At 42.2% G+C, this 21,897-nt stretch overlaps 1 protein-coding gene across 1 annotated transcript in view; it reads right to left on the bottom strand.

Moving 5' to 3' along the window:
• Positions 1 to 10,883: 10,883 nt before the first annotated feature.
• Positions 10,884 to 21,897, bottom strand: part of AXDND1 (axonemal dynein light chain domain containing 1) — a 92,396-nt gene continuing 81,382 nt past the window's right edge. The window contains exons 20-22 of the mRNA XM_069478399.1: positions 19,048 to 19,158; positions 12,779 to 12,895; positions 10,884 to 11,000 (exon numbers count right to left, since the gene is read on the bottom strand). Coding sequence (XP_069334500.1) covers positions 10,884 to 11,000; positions 12,779 to 12,895; positions 19,048 to 19,158 — 345 coding nt within the window. The remainder of the gene's footprint in view (positions 11,001 to 12,778; positions 12,896 to 19,047; positions 19,159 to 21,897) is intronic.

The raw sequence follows: 21,897 nt of genomic DNA, 5'->3' as shown, positions 1-21,897 counted from the left end.
CTGTTGCTGTTATAAAAAGGGTAAATGAATCACTGCTCTTAATTTTTATGCCCGGGGTACACAGTATTGCATGAGGAAAACACAGATCTCTAAGGGCCTCTTTCAGCCCAAATGACAGAGGTGAAGGCAAAATGTCTACTCTTGTATTGGAAATACTGCCGATCCCCCAAGTCTGGCCCCTGCTCTCCTTTCCAAAGGAGCTCGCAGGGGATCCAGCAGAATTCCTGGTCTTCCCCACACACTCTTCATGTACAGTTGGGACCCATGGTTTTCAGATGAGCCTGAGATTGTTTCTGATGTCTGCTTGTTAGGGTAGCTGAGCTAAAGGCAACCTCTTCATGCAGCCGAGCACCTGCATTTAGGATCCCCTGTAGCTCTAAACACTTTCAGTAGTCTCTGGGAGGGTGTGCTGAATTAGTCAACCCACATTTCCACTGGTCAGATGAAATGCTAAAGAATTCAGGCTGCTTGCCCTACAGGGACAATACTGGAATGACTGACTCCAGAGGACCACAGGGTTTCTGTTCTCAGAACTGATTAAACTGGGCCAGATCTGAAGGCAGACTGGTCTTCCCCAAGAAGAGCACAGGCACAGTCAGTGCTGCTCAATGAGATCGGTGAATCAGGCCCAGTGCCAGACTGAGAAGCCGAGCTCGTATGTGGCACGGCAGGTTGCTTTGTACCCGGTTGCCGGCTTTCAGTACAAGCCCCAGCAATTCCCACGAAGCCCTATCTCCGGCTAACTGAGAGCTCTGAATGACGGATTGTCAGACATCTGCTACGGAGGACTCGGGAGCATCAGGTAACAATATGAATGAGGCCCTGATTGATCAGGCCAAGCAGTTAGCCTGCCCAGCCTGATGGCGACTTACTACCACTCCTGTTGAGATATCACTCATATCTCAGCCCCTAGAAAATCCCCTACGGTAGTCATGTGCATGAGGGGACAAAAGAAGTAGCTGAAATTGTCCATGCTCAGGTCCTTAGCCTCGTGGTCTGGGGCTACTTCTCACCTGAAAGCTAGGACCCAGCTATCTCTCGGAGCTCTGATGTTTTAAAACTCAGCTCCCAGAGACATGGCAAAAGTTACCCCTGCAGACCCCAAGGTTTCTGCTTCTCTATCCTTTCCTTCCTTTTTTCTTTCTTTCCCCAATGTCAATCAAACGTACTGCCTCCTGAGAGTTGTGTTTTTAGACCAGAAAGAGAAGAGCGCAGCTACCCATTAGGTCTGGTGCTTGTATCCCTACTAAATGGTTGTTTTTGTTCTTAGGACCAGAGGCTGAGTATTTGTGAAAAACAATAAAGGAAAACAAGCAAACAAAAGGAAAACAAAAACAAAACAAAAACTTACAGTGAAAGTTTTCAAACCTTAAACCGCCCACAAGGAGCCCGGCTGTCTTTAACGTGGCGCGCAGCCCCTGCCTGCGCCAGGATCCTGCGGTGCCGTCTAAGACCAAGACACGCTTTCCCCAGCTCTGCTCCTTGGCCCAAAGCTCTAACATCACAAGCAGTTCAAGGAAACTTTATTCTCTGGGTACCAATATCTCCAAATATCAACCTTGTTGCGCGCCAACAAGCCTCTTCTGTTTGAGCACCCGGTGATCCTTTCCTACCTGTGCAGCACACCGGACACCGTTCCATAGGAACAATGTGGCTCTTCTTGATCTCCAGGAACTTGTAAGTAATTGTACATCTGTATGGCATTTTGGTCCACTCTCCAGACTATTTGGTTAGTGAGAACCTAGACAGCTAGGTCTTCAGTGATCTATAGTAGCAGCAGCAAATTTTCAAAAGCCTAGAGTTGGACTTTCTGGGCCATGTCCTCCTCAGCTGGGCTATCCACATGGCACCACACAGTGCCACACAAAATGGCAGCCTCTGGGAGCAGTGAGCCCCACACCACTACTGTGTGGCAATGCTCCTGGGTTTTGCCCCAGCCTGTAGGCTCCTGGTCTCTTGCCCGCTTCCTGCCTGGCTCTAAGGCCTGACCCAGATGCCTATCCCGGGTGGCACAGCAGGGTTCTTACCTTGGGAATCAAGTCTAAGGCAGTAGGGCTTGTGGCTGGGACTGGTGGGAATTAGCAGATAAAAAGGTGCTATCTTTTGTTTCCTTTTTTTTTTTTAACATGTCTCATGACATTGTATTCCATTCCCACTGCTTCCTCTTATATACCTGCCTCATAGTTTTAATGACTGACATATCAATGTATCATTTTTAAAATTTATTGAAAAGAGAGGAGATCAAAGATGGCGGAGTGGTGGTGACGGCCTGAATCTGCGCTCCCGGGAAGGAAGGCATCGATCCGGACCTGCCACAACGCTAGAAGACCGCTCCCACACAGGAACAGCGGTGTGAATCCACGGAGAATCAGCGTGGGACAAACAGAGCGAGTGAGGTCTGAGGTGAACGAAAATTGGGAATGCGGGACAGACACTAGCCAGCGGAGCGCGGGTCGGATACACCCGCCCCCAGCCGGGGCGGGAGCAGCCTCTCGGGAAAGCGGCTTGCCCTCCGCTCCCAATTGAACAGAGCCCTGACCCAGGCCAGCACAGAATCACTGAGGGATACGTGGCGCATTGGAGACAGGAGGCTTTTTTGCGAAATTACCTTAGAACCTGGGGGATCTCAGCTGAGACAGCGCTTGGCGAGGAGGGACGGATCTGCCCCAGGGCGGAAAAACACAAAAGACTCCCGGACAGCAAATAGCGTCGTACCCCGTGCTGCCTTTTTCGGCAGTTCTCCAGCCGGTCACCCCCGGTGCGTGTCCTTGCTGGCCAGCCCCTGGGCAGTGGCGGTCTCTGCCTGCCGGGGAGCCGGTCTCCTCCAGCCCCGGAGCTTGGCAGGCGCCATCTTGAAAGCGAGGGCGAAACCGCTCGGGAGCCATAAAGTGCCCAGCAGCTCTTTCTGCCCGTGCTGCCTTTTTCGGCGGTTCTCCAGCCGGTGACCCCCAGTGCGTGTCCTTGCTCGCCAGCCCCCGGGCAGTGGCGGTCTCTGCCTGCCGGGGAGCCGGTCTCCTCCAGCCCCGGAGCTCTGCAGGCGCCATCTTGAAAGCGAGGGCGAAACCGCTCGGGAGCCATAAAGTGCCGAGCGGCTCTCTCTGCCCGGTGCCCTCCGCTGGTCTCTGAACCAACGCCAGGAGTGCGGGATAGGCCGGGGCTGTGCTCGGGGTGAAGGGGCAGAGCTGCGCTAAGGCAAAAAAAAAAAAAAAAAAAAAAAACAAAACACGAACAAGAAGAATAGGCTCGCCGAACTGTATATTTTATTCTTGGTAAATTTCTTCTGGGTTTTGTTTGTTTGTGTTTGTGTTTGTGTTTGTTTTTTTTGGGGTTTTTTTTGTTTGTTTGTTTGTTTTGTTTTTTTTCCTTTTCTTTTCTTTTTCTTTTTTTTTCCGGCAGCGGACAGCCTCGGCGGGCACCTTTGCCCTCTGGGCCTCTGGCTGCCGCGCCTTTTTGAGCGCGGAGGTTGGATCCCCACCACCCTCGGAGCTGTGCGGGCGCGCAGACGTCATCTTGAAATCCACTGCGAAACTGCCCGGGACCCAGCCGGGCGGGCGTGAAGGGGCGGAGCTGTGCTAAGGCGTAAAAACAAAAACATTTAATGGCCGCTCCAGACCCAGCCAAGCGGAAGTGAAGGGGCGGAGCTGTGCTAAGGCGTAAAACAAACAAACAAACAAAAAAACATTGAGTCGCTGAATTATATACTTCAGATTTGTGTATCTTTCTGCCTTGCGGTGTGGTGAGGTGCTATGTAGTTTGTTTTTGTTCATTTTTGTTGGCGTTTTTGGTTTCGCTTTTTGCGTTTCTTTTCTTTTTTTTTTCTTTTTCTTTCTTTCTTTTTCTTCTTTTTTTTCTTTTCTCTTTCGTTTTCTCCTCTTTCTTTTCTTTCTTTCCTTTTCTTTTTTCTTTTCTTTTTTTTTTTTTTTCTCTTCTCTTTCTCCTCTCTTTTCGCCTTCTAACTGGGGATCCACGGTGAGCTTCGGAACGGGCCAGGTCCCTGGCTCTGGTACATACCGGATCCTGAGCAGTCACCCCCAGGGCCGGAGATCTGCGGGCACGCAATTGCCACTCTAGGGCCCACAGCCAAGTCACTGCGGAGCAATAGGGTACCAAGAGGCTCCCTGGACGGCCCTCTCCCCTGGTCCATGGACCTTATATAGGATCCCCGCCCAAGTGTAAACACTGAATACTTCTCCAGAAGTGAGAGTGTGGAACCTGATCCCTGGGGTCACTGGGCCAAGACAGACTTTTGCCCGTGGGAGCTACAGCAACTGGGGCGCTGAGCAAGCGAAGTCACCGTCCTCTCCCCATAGCTAGTATCTTGCCGGCAGATAGAGTCAGAAACCTCCCCTATAGAGGAAGAACCAAAGGGAAACAAACAAACAAACAAACAAAGAGAATTTCGGTCTACTATTAGTGTGGACCCTGCCTGCCTTCTGAAAGACCACAACACAGTGTCCTAACTCACCAAAGCGGTCCTGGATCACTCCAATCCTCTAGGATTGGACCCATCGGAAGCAGTCCCCCAACGGAAACAGAAAAATCTCTGAACAATACACAACAGTCTCCCCCTCTTGCCAAAAGAAGCAACATACCTAGACTGTTTCACAGCCTAAGAATAGAGCACAAAGAGTCCTGTTAACCAGACTAAACCTATAAGTAAAGATCCAACGATAAATCTAGATGGGAAGGGCCCAGCGAAAAAACATGGAGAGCACAAAGAATCAAATGGAAAGCTCATCCCCAAAGAGAAATACCAGATCCCAACCATTTGACACAAACCAGACTCAAAACACCAACATGTCACAGGAAGAATTCCAATTATGGATTATAAACAAGCTGAATAATATACAAGAATCAATGGATAAACAACACAAGGAAAACACAAAAAAAATACAGGATTTGGAGGAAAAATTCACTAAAGAAATTGAAATATTGAAGAAAAACCAAACTGAACTCCTAGAAGTGAAGAATTCACTCAGAGAGCTACAAAACACTGTGGAAAGTCTCAAGAGCAGGGTAGATCAAACAGAGGAAAGAATCTCAGAAATTGAAGATAACTTCTTCCAACTAAATAAGTCAGTCACAGAGATAGATCGAAAAAGTAAGAGAAATGATCTGAGTCTTCAAGAAATGTGGGATTATGTGAAGAAACCTAACTTGAGAGTTATTGGCATTCCTGAGGGTGAAGAAGATAACAAGCAAGGGTTGGACAAGCTATTTGAAGACATAATCGAGGAAAATTTTCCAGGCCTTGCCAATACTCTAGACATACAGATTCAAGAAGCTCAAAGGACCCCTGGGAGATTCATAGCAAATAGGAAAACACCACGCCACGTAGTCATCAGGCTGACCAAAATATCCACTAAAGAGTCACTTCTCCGAGCTGTAAGGAGAAAGAAACAAGTACCTTACAAAGGAAAACCCATCAGAATTACGCCAGATTTCTCAGCTGAAACCTTACAAGCAAGAAGAGGTTGGGGCCCCATTTTCACGCTTCTGAAACAGAATAATGCCCAGCCTAGAATCTTGTACCCAGCTAAGTTTTCTATACGAAGGAGAAATCAAGACATTCTCAGATAAACAAAGGTTGAGGGAATTCACCAAGACAAGACCAGCCCTCCAAGAAGTACTCAAAAGAGAATTACACACGGATCAGCACAAGAAAGATCCACGAATGTAAAACTACTCAAGAGCTAAAGATCAAATTCCAGATACCACAATGGCCCAGGAGAGAAAACATCACAATGAAGTTCTACCCAACAAGCTGAACAAAAAACTGTCTCACTTATCAGTTTTCTCAATAAATGTGAATGGCTTGAACTCCCCGCTCAAGAGACATAGACTGGCCCAATGGATAAAAAAATACAATCCAAGTATCTGCTGTCTTCAGGAAACTCACCTAACCTGCAAAGATGCATTTAGACTGAAAATAAAAGGATGGAAATCGATATTTCAAGCAAATGGTAACCAAAAGAGAGCTGGTGTGGCAATCTTAATTTCCAATAACTTAGCTTTCAAACCAACAAAAATAATAAAAGACAAAGATGGCTACTACATACTGATTAAAGGCACAATTCATCAAGAAGCCATGACTATACTCAATATATATGCACTCAACCTAGGTGCACCTAGATTCATAAAGCAAACCCTACTAGATCTCAACCAAATGATAGATAACAATACTGTAATAGCTGGAGACTTTAACACCCCACTGACAGTACAGGACAGATCCTCTAAACAGAAAATAAACAAAGACATAATGGACCTAAATAGAATGCTAGAACAAATGGGCATGGCTGACATCTATAGGACATTCTACCCAAAGTCCACAGAATATACATTCTTCTCATCAGCTCACGGGACATTCTCTAAGATTGACCATGTCCTAGGACATAAATCATGTCTTCAAAAATTCAAAAAAATAGAAATTATACCATGCATCTTCTCAGATCACAGCGGAATAAAAGTAACAATAATCACAAACAGAAACCCTCACTCTTACTCAAAGTCATGGAAGCTAAATAACCTTCTCTTGAATAATTATTCTATAAAAGAAGAAATCAAGATGGAAATCAAAAATTTCTTTGAATTAAATGACAATGGAGATACAACTTATCAAAATCTATGGGATGCAGCTAAAGCAGTCCTGAGAGGAAAATTCATATCCATAAATGCCTATATCAAAAAGACAGAAAATATGCAAATAGACAACCTAACGAATAGACTCAAAGAGCTGGAGAAAGAAGAACAGAACGATCCCAAACCCAGCAGAAGGCGAGAAATTACTAAGATCAAATCAGAACTAAATGAAAAGGACAACAAAGAAACTATAAGGGAAATTAATAAAACAAAAAGTTGGTTCTTTGAAAAGATAAACAAAATAGACACACCTCTGGCTAGACTAACCAAGAGCACAAAAGTAAAATCTCTAATAGCCTCCATTAGGAACATGAAAGGAGAAATCACAACCGATGCTACAGAGATACAAGATATCATCTATGAATTCTACAAAAATCTTTATGCACACAAACTGGAGAACGTGGAGGAAATGGACAAATTTTTAGAAACACATAGTCTTCCCAGGCTCAACCAGGAAGAAATAGAGTACCTGAACAGACCAATATCAAGAACTGAAATCGAAACAGCAATAAAAAAGCCTTCCCAAAAAGAAAAGCCCTGGTCCAGATGGGTTCACACTTGAATTTTACCATACATACAAAGAAGAACTGGTGCCCATCCTACCTAAACTATTCTCCAATATTGAGAAGGATGGAGTTCTCCCCAACACGTTCTACCAAGCCAATATAACATTAATACCAAAACCTGGAAAGGACACAACAAAAATAGAGAACTACAGACCAATTTCCCTCATGAATATAGATGCAAAAATTTTCAATAAAATACTAGCAAATAGAATCCAAGTACTTATCAAAAAAGTAATCCACCACGACCAAGTGGGCTTCATCCCCGAGATGCAGGGGTGGTTCAACATACGTAAATCTATAAATGTAATTCACCACATAAATAGAAGCAAAAACAAAAACCATATGATACTCTCATTAGATGCAGAAAAAGCATTTGACAAAATTCAACACCCTTTTATGATAAAAACGCCTAACAAAATAGGCATTGATGGAACCTACCTAAAAATGATACAAGCCATATATGACAAACCCACAGCCAACATCATACTGAATGGGGAAAAACTGAAAGCACTCCCACTTAGAACTGGAACCAGACAGGGCTGCCCATTGTCTCCATTACTTTTCAACATAGTATTGGAAGTCCTTGCGAGAGCTATCAGGCAAGAGAGCAGAATCAAGGGAGTCCAAATAGGGAAGGAAGAGATCAAACTCTCACTTTTTGCTGATGATATGATGTTATATCTGGAAAACCCCCAGGATTCAACCAAGAGACTCCTGGAATTGATTAACGAATACAGCAAAGTCTCAGGCTACAAAATTAATATACACAAATCAGAGGCATTTATATATGCCAATAACAGTCAATCGGAAAACCAAATTAAAGACTCAATACCCTTCAAAATAGCAACAAAGAAAATAAAATATCTAGGTATATATCTAACTAAAGAGGTAAAGGACCTCTATAAGGAAAACTATGAAACACTGAAAAAAGAAATAGCAGAACTTGCAAATAGATGGAAAAATATACCATGCTCGTGGATCGGAAGAATCAACATTGTTAAAATGTCTATACTACCCAAAGTGATCTACAGATTCAATGCAATCCCTATTAAATTACCAACATCATTCTTTACAGACAGAGAGAAAATAATTATACACTTTGTATGGAATCAAAGAAGACCCCGTATAGCAAAAGCAATTTTAAGCAACAAAAACAAAATGGGAGGTATTAATTTGCCAGACCTCAAACTATGCTACAAGGCCGTGGTTCTTAAAACAGCCTGGTATTGGCACAAGTGCAGGGACACAGACCAGTGGAACACAACAGAAAATCCAAATATAGAACCATCCTCATATAGTCACCTAATTTTTGACAAAGCGGGAAAGAATATACTCTGGGGACAAGAATCCCTATTCAACAAATGGTGCTGGGAGAATTGGTTAGCCACTTGTAGAAGACTGAAACAGGACCCACAGCTTTCACCTCTCACAAAAATCAAATCACGGTGGATAACAGACTTAAACCTTAGGCGTGATACAATCAGAATTCTAGAAGAAAATGTAGGAAAGACTCTTACAGACATTGGCCTAGGCAAAGAATTTATGAAGAAGACCCCCAAGGCAATCACAGCAGCAACAAAAATAAATGAATGGGACATGATTAAATTAAAAAGCTAATGCACAGCCAAAGAAACAGTCCAGAGAATAAACAGACCACCTACAGAATGGGAAAAAATTTTTGCATACTACACATCAGATAAAGGACTGATAACAAGAATCTATTTAGAACTCAGGAAAATCAGCAAGAAAAAATCAAGCAACCCTATTAAAAAGTGGGCAAAGGACATGAATAGAAATTTTTCAAAAGAAGATATAAAAATGGCTAACAAACATATGAAAAAGAGTTCAACATCTCTAATCATCAGGGAAATGCAAATCAAAACCACAATGAGATATCACTTAACCCCAGTGAGAATGGCCTTTATCAAAAAAACCCAAAACAACACATGTTGGCGTGGGTGTGGAGAGACAGGAACACTAATACACTGCTGGTGGGACTGCAAACTAGTGCAACCCCTGTGGAAAGCATTATGGAGGTATCTTAAACAGATTCAAGTAGACCTGCCATTTGACCCAGCAATCCCATTACTGGGCATATACCCAAAGGAAAAAAGGTCATTCTGTAACAAAGGCACGTGTACCCGAATGTTTATAGCAGCACAATTCACAATAGCAAAGATGTGGAAACAACCCAAATGCCCATCAATACATGATTGGATTAGTAAACTGTGGTATATGTATACCATGGAATATTACTCAGCTATAAGGAATGATGAAGATACGACATCTCTATGGTTCTCCTGGAGAGAGTTGGAACCCATTATATTAAGTGAAGTATCCCAAGAATGGAAAAACAAGCATCACATGTACTCACCAGAAAATTGGTTTCCCTGATCATCACCTAAATACAAATCTGGAAACGACACCAATTGGACATCAGACTGAGGTGGGGGGTGGGGGAGGGGATGGGGGTATGCCTACACAATGAGTGCATTGCGCACCGTTTGGGGAGTGGTAACACTTGAAGGTGCTGACTCGGGAAAGGGGGGGTGGGGAAAAAATATGAAACTATTGTTTTTAACTTGCACTGTTCACTTAATAATTTATCATGAATATTTCCCATATTATTTCATATCATTGTACAAGAAATAATGTATACATTATGAGGACATACTGTATCTAACAAGATATACTGTTAGACTCTTTGATTCTGTAAAATTAAATTGAAAAAAAAATAAAATAAAATTTATTGAAAAGGCACCACTTTGGGAGAATGTACATATAACCCTTCACCCCATGCACCACACTCACCCCAATCTTGCCAGCTCCCACCTGACTCTCCACATGGTTTCTTCTAGTTCTTCCTACCAGAGTTGGATCCTGTTTCCAGCAACCTCCCTGGATATACATCCCTGCAATTTGCCTCTACTTTGAGCCATGCCTTCACCTTGGAGATCGAGCTAATCCACAATTAGCCCCCACAAAGCCTCGTCGCCTCCACTGCATACAACACGCCTACTCAAATGAATCAGACCCCCTAGCAATGAAATGGTTCTTAACTTTAGGATCAAGAACTGTGATGAAATTGATTCCTCCCCCCAACCTCAATCCAAGAAAATGCACCATATGAACACATGCACAAAATGTTGCACACAATTTCAGGGGATTAATGAGATACAGCCCATCCATAGACTCCTAAAGTCAGGGCATTATGTAGGCAGTGAGATATTAATCCAGAGCCAACTTAAGCCTACCATGGTCCTAGAATGAAATTTCTGTGGAGAAATTTTAAATCTGCTTTCTTGACGTATTTCCATAGCCATTGTCTCTAAGTTTCCAATTTCCCAATAATTCTTGTGGTTGGAGGTATGTGCTTATCACAGCTCTCAATGAAGTCTACTTAATATTTAAAAATTGGTCAAATATTGACCAGGAGATTGGAAAACTAAGTAAAGGAATGAAATAGTGATATTAAAATGATATTTAAAGATGAGAATGAGAGGTCTTTGTAAAGTCAAGGTAAAAAAATAAGAGTTTTCCACGGGTTATGACAGAAGAAAAAAATATGTAAAATACATTACTTAGGAGCTCCTGGCCCTCTTGGAAGAGCTAAAAGTTATGTTAGAACCATATACTTTTCATATAATGTTAAATAATTTTGAATTTCCTAGTTGGGTTTCAGATACATACCCAGGAAGACAACTCATCTGTACGTAATAGAGGTTTAGAATGAATATTTTCATCTTCTCCAATGAATCGAATGAGTTTTTCCTTCTCTGCAGATGTTGAAAGTTGCTGGAGCAGAGAAACACCAGAGACCTGTTAGCGAGGTGGAGTGTGGCACAGTGGCCCATCAAGTTACCTTGTGCCATGTCAGAAACTTTAGTTTTCTATTTGTTTTGAAGACTTATACACAGCAAACACTGTGGGAAATGGATGGAGGTGAGAGAGTGGAGATAAGGGGCTATAACTACAGGAAAAACAAAGAGTATTTCTCCCAGACTCTAGGAACTCACAGTACACCAGGGGAGATAGACAACAGAAGGAATGATTATGGTACAACAGGATTACTGTTAGCATTCAGGTGTATTCCAAGGGCTGCGTGCACCCAGAAAAGGGCCCTGTATTCTGCCTAAACACTTCAGGAAGTGTTCACAAAGAAAATGATATTTGAAGGCTGAACAGGTATTTGTATAATAGAGAAGAAAGGGCCTGAACTAAGTCCACAGATAACGACAACAACAACGACAACAATAATAATGGTTTCTATTTATTCTGTGCCTTCTGTATGCCAAGCACTTTACCAGAAATAAAACAGAAAATGCTGGTCAAAGAGGCTTGGGTGTTGTACAATTTTTTTTGTTCTGTTGTCCAGCCTGTACAGTGAGTAGAAGGCCTAGGACAGAGCCTGGGATCATGCTCAACATTTAAACTATATGCAAAGAAGAAACACATCAGGGATGTGAACCAAGATATTGTACAGAGTGTTAGGCCATCATGAGTTCTGGAAGCCAAAGGCAGTGGCACTCAATCTAGGAATTAGCAAGGGCTTTTATGCCAGATTTATCAGGGCTTGAATGTTGGTTCTGCCACATATAACTGTATGAATTTGGGTAAGTCACTCAAACTTTCTGAGCTTCTGCTTTCTTACCTGTAAAATTGGGGCAATAATACACATACCAAAGCTGTGTTGTGTAGATCAGAAATAACATGAGCAGAGAATATTGCTCATGATAGGCACTCAATTATTGGTAGTTATTTTATTATTATTATTTTTAAAATGCCCCCAGAAGTGTTGTTATTATTACAAATATCCCAGCAGGTGTGAAGACAGAGTAAGGGAAGGAGAGGTGTGGAGATGACCTGGAAGGAGGGGGAAAGACAGTTCAGAATGGGTGCTGACGAAGTAAAGATAACGGAGTTTTAAACTATTATTTGAAAAACCTGGCAATGAAGGGATAAAAAAAAAATAGCACCAGGGTGAGAAGTAGATTGTGTAGTTAATAAGAATACAGATGAGAAGTGACTAAAGGGAAATGGATGGATTTAGAAAGGAAAATAAAATGACAAAGATAAGTGTGTCTGCAGGTATGGTTAAATATATATGAGGAAAAAAAAAAGGAAATTGAAGAGTTCATTCCAGATGATCTCCTTTTTTTCTTTTTCTTTGTCTTTTTTTTTTTTTGAGACAGGTTCTCACTCTGTTGCCCAAGCTGGAGTACAGTGGCTTCATATAGTGGCTTCACTGTAACTCCAACTCCCAGGCTCAAGTGGTCCTCCTGCCTCAGCCTCCCAAGTAGCTCAGACTACAGGCATGTGCCACCATGTCTGGCTAAGCTTTTAAAAAACTTTTTAGTAGAGACAGCGCCTCACTATGTTGTCCAGGCTGGTCTCAAACTCCTGGGCTCAAGCAATCTTCCTACCTCAGCCTCCCAAAGTGCTGGGATTACAGGTGTGAGCCACTGTGCCCAGCCCATATGATCTACTTCTACTTTCCAATGTGTGTGTGTGTGTGTGTGTGTGTGTGTGTACTTTAAAAAGATAAAGGGAAAAATACTACTAAATAATCTCACCTCTTCTGCTTTCTCTTCTTCATTTTCCTCCTGAAGTTTCCTATCCTCCTCACTTTCTTCTTCATCCTCTTTAAAAGATATATCTATTTCAGGCTCAATGAATAATTTTATAGCTTCCTGTGAAATGAAACAATATAATCATAGCTTAGTGTATATAAATATTAATAATTATTCATTCACAAATATTTAATGAGCACCAATCCTATAACTGGGTACTGTGCTAGTGGTAATGATACAAAGGTTAATAAGAATTCTCCCTGCCCTTTAGAAGCTTACAATTTCATGGACAAGAAAATGCTATGGATGCATATAGCCCCATAGTAGGAGCACCTACCCTAGACCAGGTAGTGGACAGGAGTGAAAGAGGGAGTTGGTCAGGAATATTTCCAGAAGGAGATAATTCTGAGTTTCTTCTTGAAGGATTAAGAAGGGAAAAAAGAAGGCACAAAGGACTTCTAGGCTGAAGATGTTCTATGTATATGATTGGTTCTGAGAATAAAAGTATTAATAGTTCAATAGGACAGAAACTGAGAGGCAAATGAACAGGGCACAATCATAGGGGAATGATTTGATTGTTATGCCAGGGAGGTTGGTTTTTATTCTGAAGGCATCAATAAATTGATTGATCTGCTTTGCAGTTGAAACAATCACTCTAGCAACAGGAGAGTATGTTTAAAGAAGAGGAAGGATAGGAGGGAGGAAGGAGGGGGGAGAGAGAAGAAGAAAGGGAGAGAAGCAAAACACAAGGAGGGAATGAACCACACCGTGGTTGTGGGAATGAATAGGATGAGGACTGAAGAGATATTTAAGAGGTAGCTCTTAGATATGGGATGGTTGGGAAAAGGTGCATCTTGAATGACAGATGGTTTATGGTTTATGGTTTAGGCCACTAGGGAGATGATGGTGCCATTTACAAAGATAATGAACAAAGTTAAATAAGCAGGTTTGGGGAGAGGGATGAGTTCAAATTAGGCTGTGTGAGTTTGAGGTACCACTGAGATACCCAAGTATCTCACACATAGCCAAATATATGGATCTGGAGTTTAGATGGAGGGATTTGGGCTAAAGATAGAGGCTAGACAGTTATCTGCATTTAGTTTAGAGTTAAGAAAGTAAATTATATCCCAAAGGCAAACATGTGAAGTAGCAAGAGGACTAGACCTCAAGATAGGACTGTAGTCACATAAAGCACCAGGGAAGAAAGAGGAACCTGCAAAGGAGGCCAAAAGTAGCCTCAGAAGTATGAGAGAGCCACCAGGAAACCAAAGGAGAACAGAGAAGTTAATGGTATTGAAAGCCTCAAAGGAGTTTACTCAAATATTGACTGAGCAAGAGCAAGATGGCAGAACAGAAGCAGCTGGCACACACCGCTCTCAAAGAGAGAGTTGAAAGTTGCAAGTAGATGCTCACCTACAGATGGAACTTCTTGGAAAGAGCATAGTGAATCATCAGAGAAGCAATGGGACACATTCAGAGTGAAGGAGAAGGTGACAGGGTGATCCAGTTGGCAAGATTGAAAGGTACCTAGGGGAGGCATCCACACGTAAGGAAAAATAAGAGGATAGAACCCTCGGGCTCCATGTCCCCCTGCGGACACTGCGAGCCAAGCTGTGAGGGGGCCCCAAACCACTGTAGACCTTTAGACTGATCAAGGAGCTGAGTGGAGTCTGTGCCGCAACAGGGCACCAGAGAGTGGGCACAGCAGGGACCTGATACCTTCCGTTCCTGGGTGGCTGCAACTGACACTATTCTGAGCTCTGAGGTACAGAGCATCTGGTCTACACAGGACTCAGATTTGCTGCAGATGCCTCCACATGGCCCCAGCTGGGCTGGGGAGGGATCAGAGAAAACAGATGCACTTGTGCACACCGTGACTGGGAGCTGGGCACACCTGCACCTAACAGGGGATTGGAGTAGAGTGGGCACCACCACCAACTCCTGCCTGACAAACACTGTGGTGGCTGCCTCAGTGGGACATGGGCAGGGAGAAAGCCCCAGCTGCCCAGCCACCTGGCCCCATGCCCTCCCCCGACATGGTTCCTGTGCTGCCACCCAGTCCCATGGCCATGCTGCTAAGGCTCCCATGCTGCTGGCCCTACGACCCTACTCCTGAGGCTCCCAAACTGCTGCTTGGCCCTGCAGCCCTACCCTCTAAGTTCCTGTGCTGCTGTCATGCCCTGCAGTGCCAGTCACACAACTCCTGAACTGCCATCGGGTCCCACTGCTCTGCCCCTAAAACCCCTATGCTGCCACCCGGCCCCATGGCACTGCCCCTGTGGCTCCTGTGCTGCCACCTGGACCCTGTCTACGTTCCCATGGTCACCACACAGTGACTGGTAGGAACCACCCCCATGGTCCAAAGCTCTGCCAAGGAACCACTATTCAGGAATCGCCATTGCACCTGGACCCAGGTGGAGTGGATGTCCACAGCCCTGACACCCACTGCAACCACTGCCTGGATAGCCTTGCCCAGCTGCCATTACCACCGCCACTACCGTGGCGAGACCCAGGCACAGCAATCTCCCATAATGCCCGCCTCCGTGGAGAGGGACTCACCCCAACCTGAGCTCCCAAGAGTGGCCTGGGTAATAACCCACCACTCCACATGAAGATCATCCATCACCAGCTTAGACTGTGACAATCACAGGGGAATGGGACGACAGGAAGCAGCTACATTACAGGCTATCAGTGCATCCGTCCCTCTCCTGCCACATCAGTCTTCTGGAGTAGGCCACAAAAGCCCCATCTAGGGACCTCTCCTTCTTCTCACTAAGTAGAGAGTTCCAAGCAAAAGAGAACAGAAACCTATCTGCCCTGAACTGAGAAAAGAGGTTTCAGATGAGAAGACATCACCAAAAGAACTCTGGCAACAGGAAAAAACAAGCTAGTTTGACACCTCCAAAGGATCACAATAGACCCACAGCACTGGACCCCAACCAAAAGGAAATTATTGAAATGTGAAAAATGGAATTCAGAATATGGGTGGCAAATAAGATGAATGCAATTGAAGGGAAAGTTGAAAACCAGCACAAAGAAGCCAAAAAAATATCTCGGGACATCAGTGAAAAAAATAAAAAGTTGCTAAAGAGATAGGCAACATAAGAAAGGATATAACAAAACTTAAAGAAAAGAAAAAGTCATTTAGGGAATTTCAAAATATGTCAGAAAGCTTCAATAAAAGGCCAAACCTAGGAGAAGAAAGACTCTTAGAGCTTGAAGACAAGGCTTTTGAACTAAGCGCATCAGTCAAAGATGCATAAAAAAGAACAAAGAAGAATGAAAATCACTCAGAGACATACGAGACTATGTGAATTGAGCCAATACAAGAATTATAGGTATCCCTGAGGGATAAGAAGAAAAAGTAAAAAACATTGAAAACTTCCCTGGTATCACCAGAGATTCAGATATCCAAAATACAAAATTTTTAAAAAAGTAGTAGTATAGAAGGAGACAAGATCAAGGGACATATTTTTTAGTATGGGAGCAATGACCATGTTTTACACTGTTTTAAGATTGATAAAAATGGAACTATTAGAGAGGAAGACATTAAAGATACAAAAGAGAGAGGACACTGGCCGGGCGCAGTGGCTGACGCCTGTAATCTTAGCACTCTGGGAGGCCGAGGCGGGAGGATCACTAGAGCTCAGGAGTTCGAGATCAGCCTGAGCAAGAGCGAGACCCTGTCTCTACTAAAAGTAGAAAGAAATGATCTGGACAGCTAAAAATATATAGAAAAAATTAGCCAGGCATGGTGGCTCATGCCTGTAGTCCCAGCTACTCGGGAGGCTGAGGCAGAAGGATTGCTTGAGCCTAGGAGTTTGAGGTTGCTGTGAGCTAGGCTGATGCCACGGCAGTCTAGCCTGGGCAACAGAGCGAGACTCTGTCTCAAAAAAAAAAAAAAAAAAAGAGAGAGAGAGAGGACACTTGACATGGAATTAAGTGCTCAAGGAAGAAATAACCTTGGGTGGGAAGACTGAAAGTGGAAGGGAGGAAGAAGGGTGAGAGCAGAAGCAGGTAAGTCTGAGGATCTGCTTTAGGAAGTGGCAGGGAACTCCCACCTGAAACCCATTCTTTCTCTTATAAAATCATCTGCTAAGAAAGTGAGGAAAGATGTTTGGGTGGATGATTCTCTTCCTTAAAGGGGAGAAGAGCTGTCAATACTCTTGGTCAAAACCAAAACTCTCTTCTCTTAGAGTAAAGGAATGAGGATTAAGAACATTGTTTGTTGTTGCTGTGATTGCCTTAGAGGTCTTCTTCATAAATTCTTTGCCTAGGCCAATGTCTGTAAGAATCTTTCCTACGTTTTCTTCTAGAATTCTAATAGTTTCTGACCTAAGGTTTAAGTCTGTTAACCACCGTGATTTGATTTTTGTGAGAGGTGAGAGCTGTGTGTCCTGTTTTAGTCTTCTACATGTGGATATCCAGTTTTCCCAGCACCATTTATTAAATAAGGAATCTTTTCTCCAGAGTATGTTTTTGTGTGCTTTGTCAAAGATTAGATTTGTATATGAGGATGGTTTTATATTTGGATTTTCTGTTCTGTTCCACTGGTCTGTGTCCCTGCACTTGTGCCAATACCAGGCAGTTTTAAGAACCACAGCCTTGTAGTATAGTTTGAAGTCTGGCAAATTAATACCTCCCATTTTGTTTTTGTTGTTTAAGATTGCTTTTGCTAAATGGGGTCTTCTCTGGTTCCATACAAAGCGTAAAATTATTTTTTCTGTATCTGTGAAAAAAGACGTTGGTAATTTAATAAGGATTGCTTTGAATCTGTAGATAACTTTGGGCAGTATAGACATTTTAACAATGTTAATTCTACGGATCCATGAGCATGGTATGGTTTTCCACCTATTTACATGTTCTGCGATTTTCTTCCTCAGTGTTTCATAGTTCTCCCTATAGAGGTCCTTTACCTCCTTAGTTAAATATATTCCTAGGTATTTTATTTTCTTTGTTGCTATTTTAAAGGGTATTGAGTCCTTAATTTGGTTCTCCGTTTGACTGTTATTGGTGTATATGAATGCCTCTGAAAATAAATAAATGGGACCTGATCAAATTAAAAAGCTTCTGCACAGCCAAAGAAACAGTCATGAGAGTAAACAGACAACCTACAGAATGGGAAAAAATTTTCGCATACTACACATCAGATAAAGGACTGATAACAAGAATCTATTTAGAACTCAGGAAAATCAGTAAGAAAAAAATCAAACAACCCTATCAAAAAGTGAGCAAAGGACATGAATAGAAATTTTTCAAAAGAAGATATAAAAATGGCTAACAAACATATGAAAAAGTGTTCAACATCTCTAATCATCAGGGAAATGCAAATCAAAACCACAATGAGATATCACTTAACTCCAGTGAAAATGGCCTTTATCAAAAAGTCCCAAAACTATACATGTTGGCGTGGGTGTGGAGAGACAGGTACACTCATACACTGCTGATGGGATTGTAAACTAGTGCAACCCCTGTGGAAAGCAATGTGGAGATACCTTAAACAGATTCAAGTAGACCTACCATTTGATCCAGCAGTCCCATTATTGGGCATCTACCCAGAAGAACAAAAGTCATTCTATAAAAAAGACACCTGCACCCGAATGTTTATAGCAGCACAATTCACAATTGCAAAGATGTGGAAACAACTCAAATGCCTATCAATTCATGAATGGATTAGCAAAATGTGGTATATGTATACCATGGAATATTACTCAGCTATTAGAAATAATGGTGGTATAGTATCTCTTTGGTTCTCCTGGAGAGAGCTGGAACCCATTCTATTAAGTGAAGTATCCCAAGAATGGAAAAATAAGCACCACATGTACTCACCAGCAAACTGGTTTCCCTGAGTGCACATTTGGGAATAACACCAATTGGGTATCAGATAGAGGTCGGGGCTGGGTGGAAGGGATGGGTGTATACCTACTTGATGAGTGCAATGCGCAATGCCTGGGGAATGGACACGCTTGAAGTTCTGACTGGGGGGGAGGGGGTGGGGGGAGGGGATGGGTGCACACCTACATGATGAGTGCGATGTGCACTGTCTAGGGAATGGACACAATTGAAGTTCAGACTCGGGGGGATGGGGAGGCATGGGCGATATATATAGCCTGACCTTTTGTACCCCCATAATGAGCTGAAAAACAAACAAACAAATAAATAAAAAAGAACATTGTTTGGAAAAAGTTGCTGAACCTATCTATTGAAACACAGGAAGAACCTGAATAAATGACCAGCGCTAACATCTTCTCCAAGTAGACCAGTGCAAATACCTCTTCTCCAAGTAGGTGCTCTATTTCTTCATATGTAAACAACTTTATTTTTCTGCCTTTGATATCAGAAAGGAGGTGAGAGCATGTGTTGATCCATTCATAACATTCTCTCTGAGAAGAGATAAAAAAAATTACTAAGCAGAAAAAATCAGATTACACCAACTCATTCATTCACTTACTCCTATTGAGTAGCTCCTAAATAGTCCTCTAAATATAACTCCATTCAATTCTCTTTGTATCAGCTCAGTTCAAAGATTTTTGGAGAGGTGACTTACTATGAACAAAGAACTAAATCATGTTATCTCTTACTGACAGATTTTGGGATCTGGGTTGTAATGGGAAAGGGAGAGGTGAAGTGCCACAAAAATGCCACAAAACTAGAGAAAGATTGCCAGATTTACTAATACCTAAGTGGTCTGTCCCAATAAATTTTATGCAAGTGATCAGGTCAAGCAGGTCAATATTATTATGCTTGCATAATAATAATAGAAATAGCAAAGACGTGGTATTTAACTATATGCCAGACTGTTCTTTCTAAGCATTGTGCATATTAACTAATTTGATCCTTAATATGAGATATGAACTGTTATGATACCCATTTCTTTTTAGATGAGGAACTGAACAGTTCAATATCTTGCTCAGGGTCATACATAGATATAGACATACAGTTAAGCATGATGCTTGGATTCTAATCTAGGTGGTCTGTACTCTTAACCACTATAATAATATTATTCCCTCTGCCCCAAATAAAGGGAATAAATAAAGATTTGAGAGACTGTTTTGGAAAAGGTACTCACCCCTTATCTACTGAGATACAGAAAAGTCTACAGTAGGCCTCATCCACCTAAAGCAAATAGTAAAACTATCTTTACTTTACCAAGGTCTCCCAACAGCGAACATCTAGTTTTAATGTTTAAAAGGTACACTATTCCTTATTGGCGAGTAAAAGCAGCGAAAACTAGGAAACATTGTCTTCTCTGGGAAAGGAGATCTGGTTACTCTATTAAAACAACTGTATGAGCTGGGCTCGGTGGCTTGCTCACACCTGTAATACCAGCACTTTGGGAGGCTGAGGCAGGAGGATTGCTTGAGCCCAGGAGTTTGAGACCATCCTGGACATCACAAGACCCCACCTCCACAAAATCTCCCAATATGATGGTTTTATATAGATCCTCAGGGTTCCTTCAGGAAGGGCCCCTCACAATAGTGTCCCCCATATTGCTATAGCCTTAACTTTTACAGGTGAAATCCTCATTCTAAAATTGCCTTTACCTGGAAACATGGTCTCACCACACAGAGCTCTGTCTACCCCCTTTTAAGTAAATAAGGACTAAGTGTCATGGGGCCAGCCAGTGGGTTCCCACCAACATCTATGGCAGGTCCAGAATGCCAAAATCAGGATCCCCACCACACCTGGGGGTGTGTAGCAGGAGGGGCTGGTCACAGCAGGCCTGAGAAGATAGGAGAACATCTCCAGATGTAGAGTGAAGGCTGCAAGCTCCAAGAGACTGCTCCGTTCAGAAGCACATTAGTCTGCTGTGAAGGACACCCCTGAAGCCTTCCCAGAACCCAAACTAAAACTGAGACATTTCATTAAACACTTAGTTGGTAAGTGATATATATGTAGCTATGATAACACATTTTCAAATAGCAAAATATTCTTACTCCCCTAACTGTTCATAGCGTTTTATTCTTATTCAGTTTCTACTGAATGAAATCTGCTATTATAAATTTGGATTTAGCATCTATTTATGAAGCCTATTTCCTTCATCCTTCCTAGGAACTTATTGGGATTTTTTAAGAACTTTGCTAGCTGTATAAAATAAACAGGAAAAACTTTCAGTTATTATCTATGCTCTTGAATTCTTCATATAACATGAGGATTACCTGCTCCTTGAAAGTCTAAAAACACTTGTATGTGGAGTCCAGGCAAAAGTTTTAGCTTTTTTTCCCCCCCTTTCCTAATGCATCTGTTTATTTCTTCCCTGAAAATTGGCAGATTTTCTCCTTCTAGAGGTAATGTTACTTTATATTTTCCTTAAAAAGTCTCCATCTCCTAGATATTTTTAAATTTCTTAGCAAGATGTTGTACATAAATTTTTTTATAATACACTGTTTAAAAATTGTGAGATCTGTCACACATGCAGAGGAGTATAAAATACCTATGTATAGTGACATCACACAGGCCAAAGAGCAGAAAATTGCCAGCACCCTGTATGCCAATCCTTATAAACTATAATATTCATAATATCCATCCAACTATTTATGGATATAAACAGTATATGGACACTTTGGAGATACGTTTAGAAATATTCTCTGAATATTCCCATATATATCTCTCAGTTTAGTGCAGTTATATGAGAGTTTCTCTAGTGTATAGACTGATGAAGGGAATTATTATGCTGCAGGGTGTGGGAATTTTCAAATTTAACAAATACTGCCCATTCTGTAGGTTGTCTGTTTACTCTCATGACTGTTTCTTTGGCTGTGCAGAAGCTTTTTACAGAAAACCTACAGAATGGGAAAAAATTTTCGCATACTACACATCACATAAAGGACTGATAACAAGAATCTATTTAGAACTCAGGAAAATCAGTAAGAAAAAAATCGAACAACCCTATCAAAAAGTGGGCAAAGGACATGAATAGAAATTTTTCAAAAGAAGATATAAAAATGGCTAACAAACATATGAAAAAGTGTTCAACATCTCTAATCATCAGGGAAATGCAAATCAAAACCACAATGAGATATCACTTAACTCCAGTGAAAATGACCTTTATCAAAAAGTCCCAAAACTATACATGTTGGCGGGGATGTGGAGAGACAGATACACTCATATACTGCTGGTGG

Source organism: Eulemur rufifrons, chromosome 8 (genome assembly GCF_041146395.1).
Source record: "Eulemur rufifrons isolate Redbay chromosome 8, OSU_ERuf_1, whole genome shotgun sequence".
In the NCBI taxonomy this organism is placed as follows: domain Eukaryota; kingdom Metazoa; phylum Chordata; class Mammalia; order Primates; family Lemuridae; genus Eulemur; species Eulemur rufifrons.
This window is presented reverse-complemented; position numbering and strand designations above follow the sequence as displayed.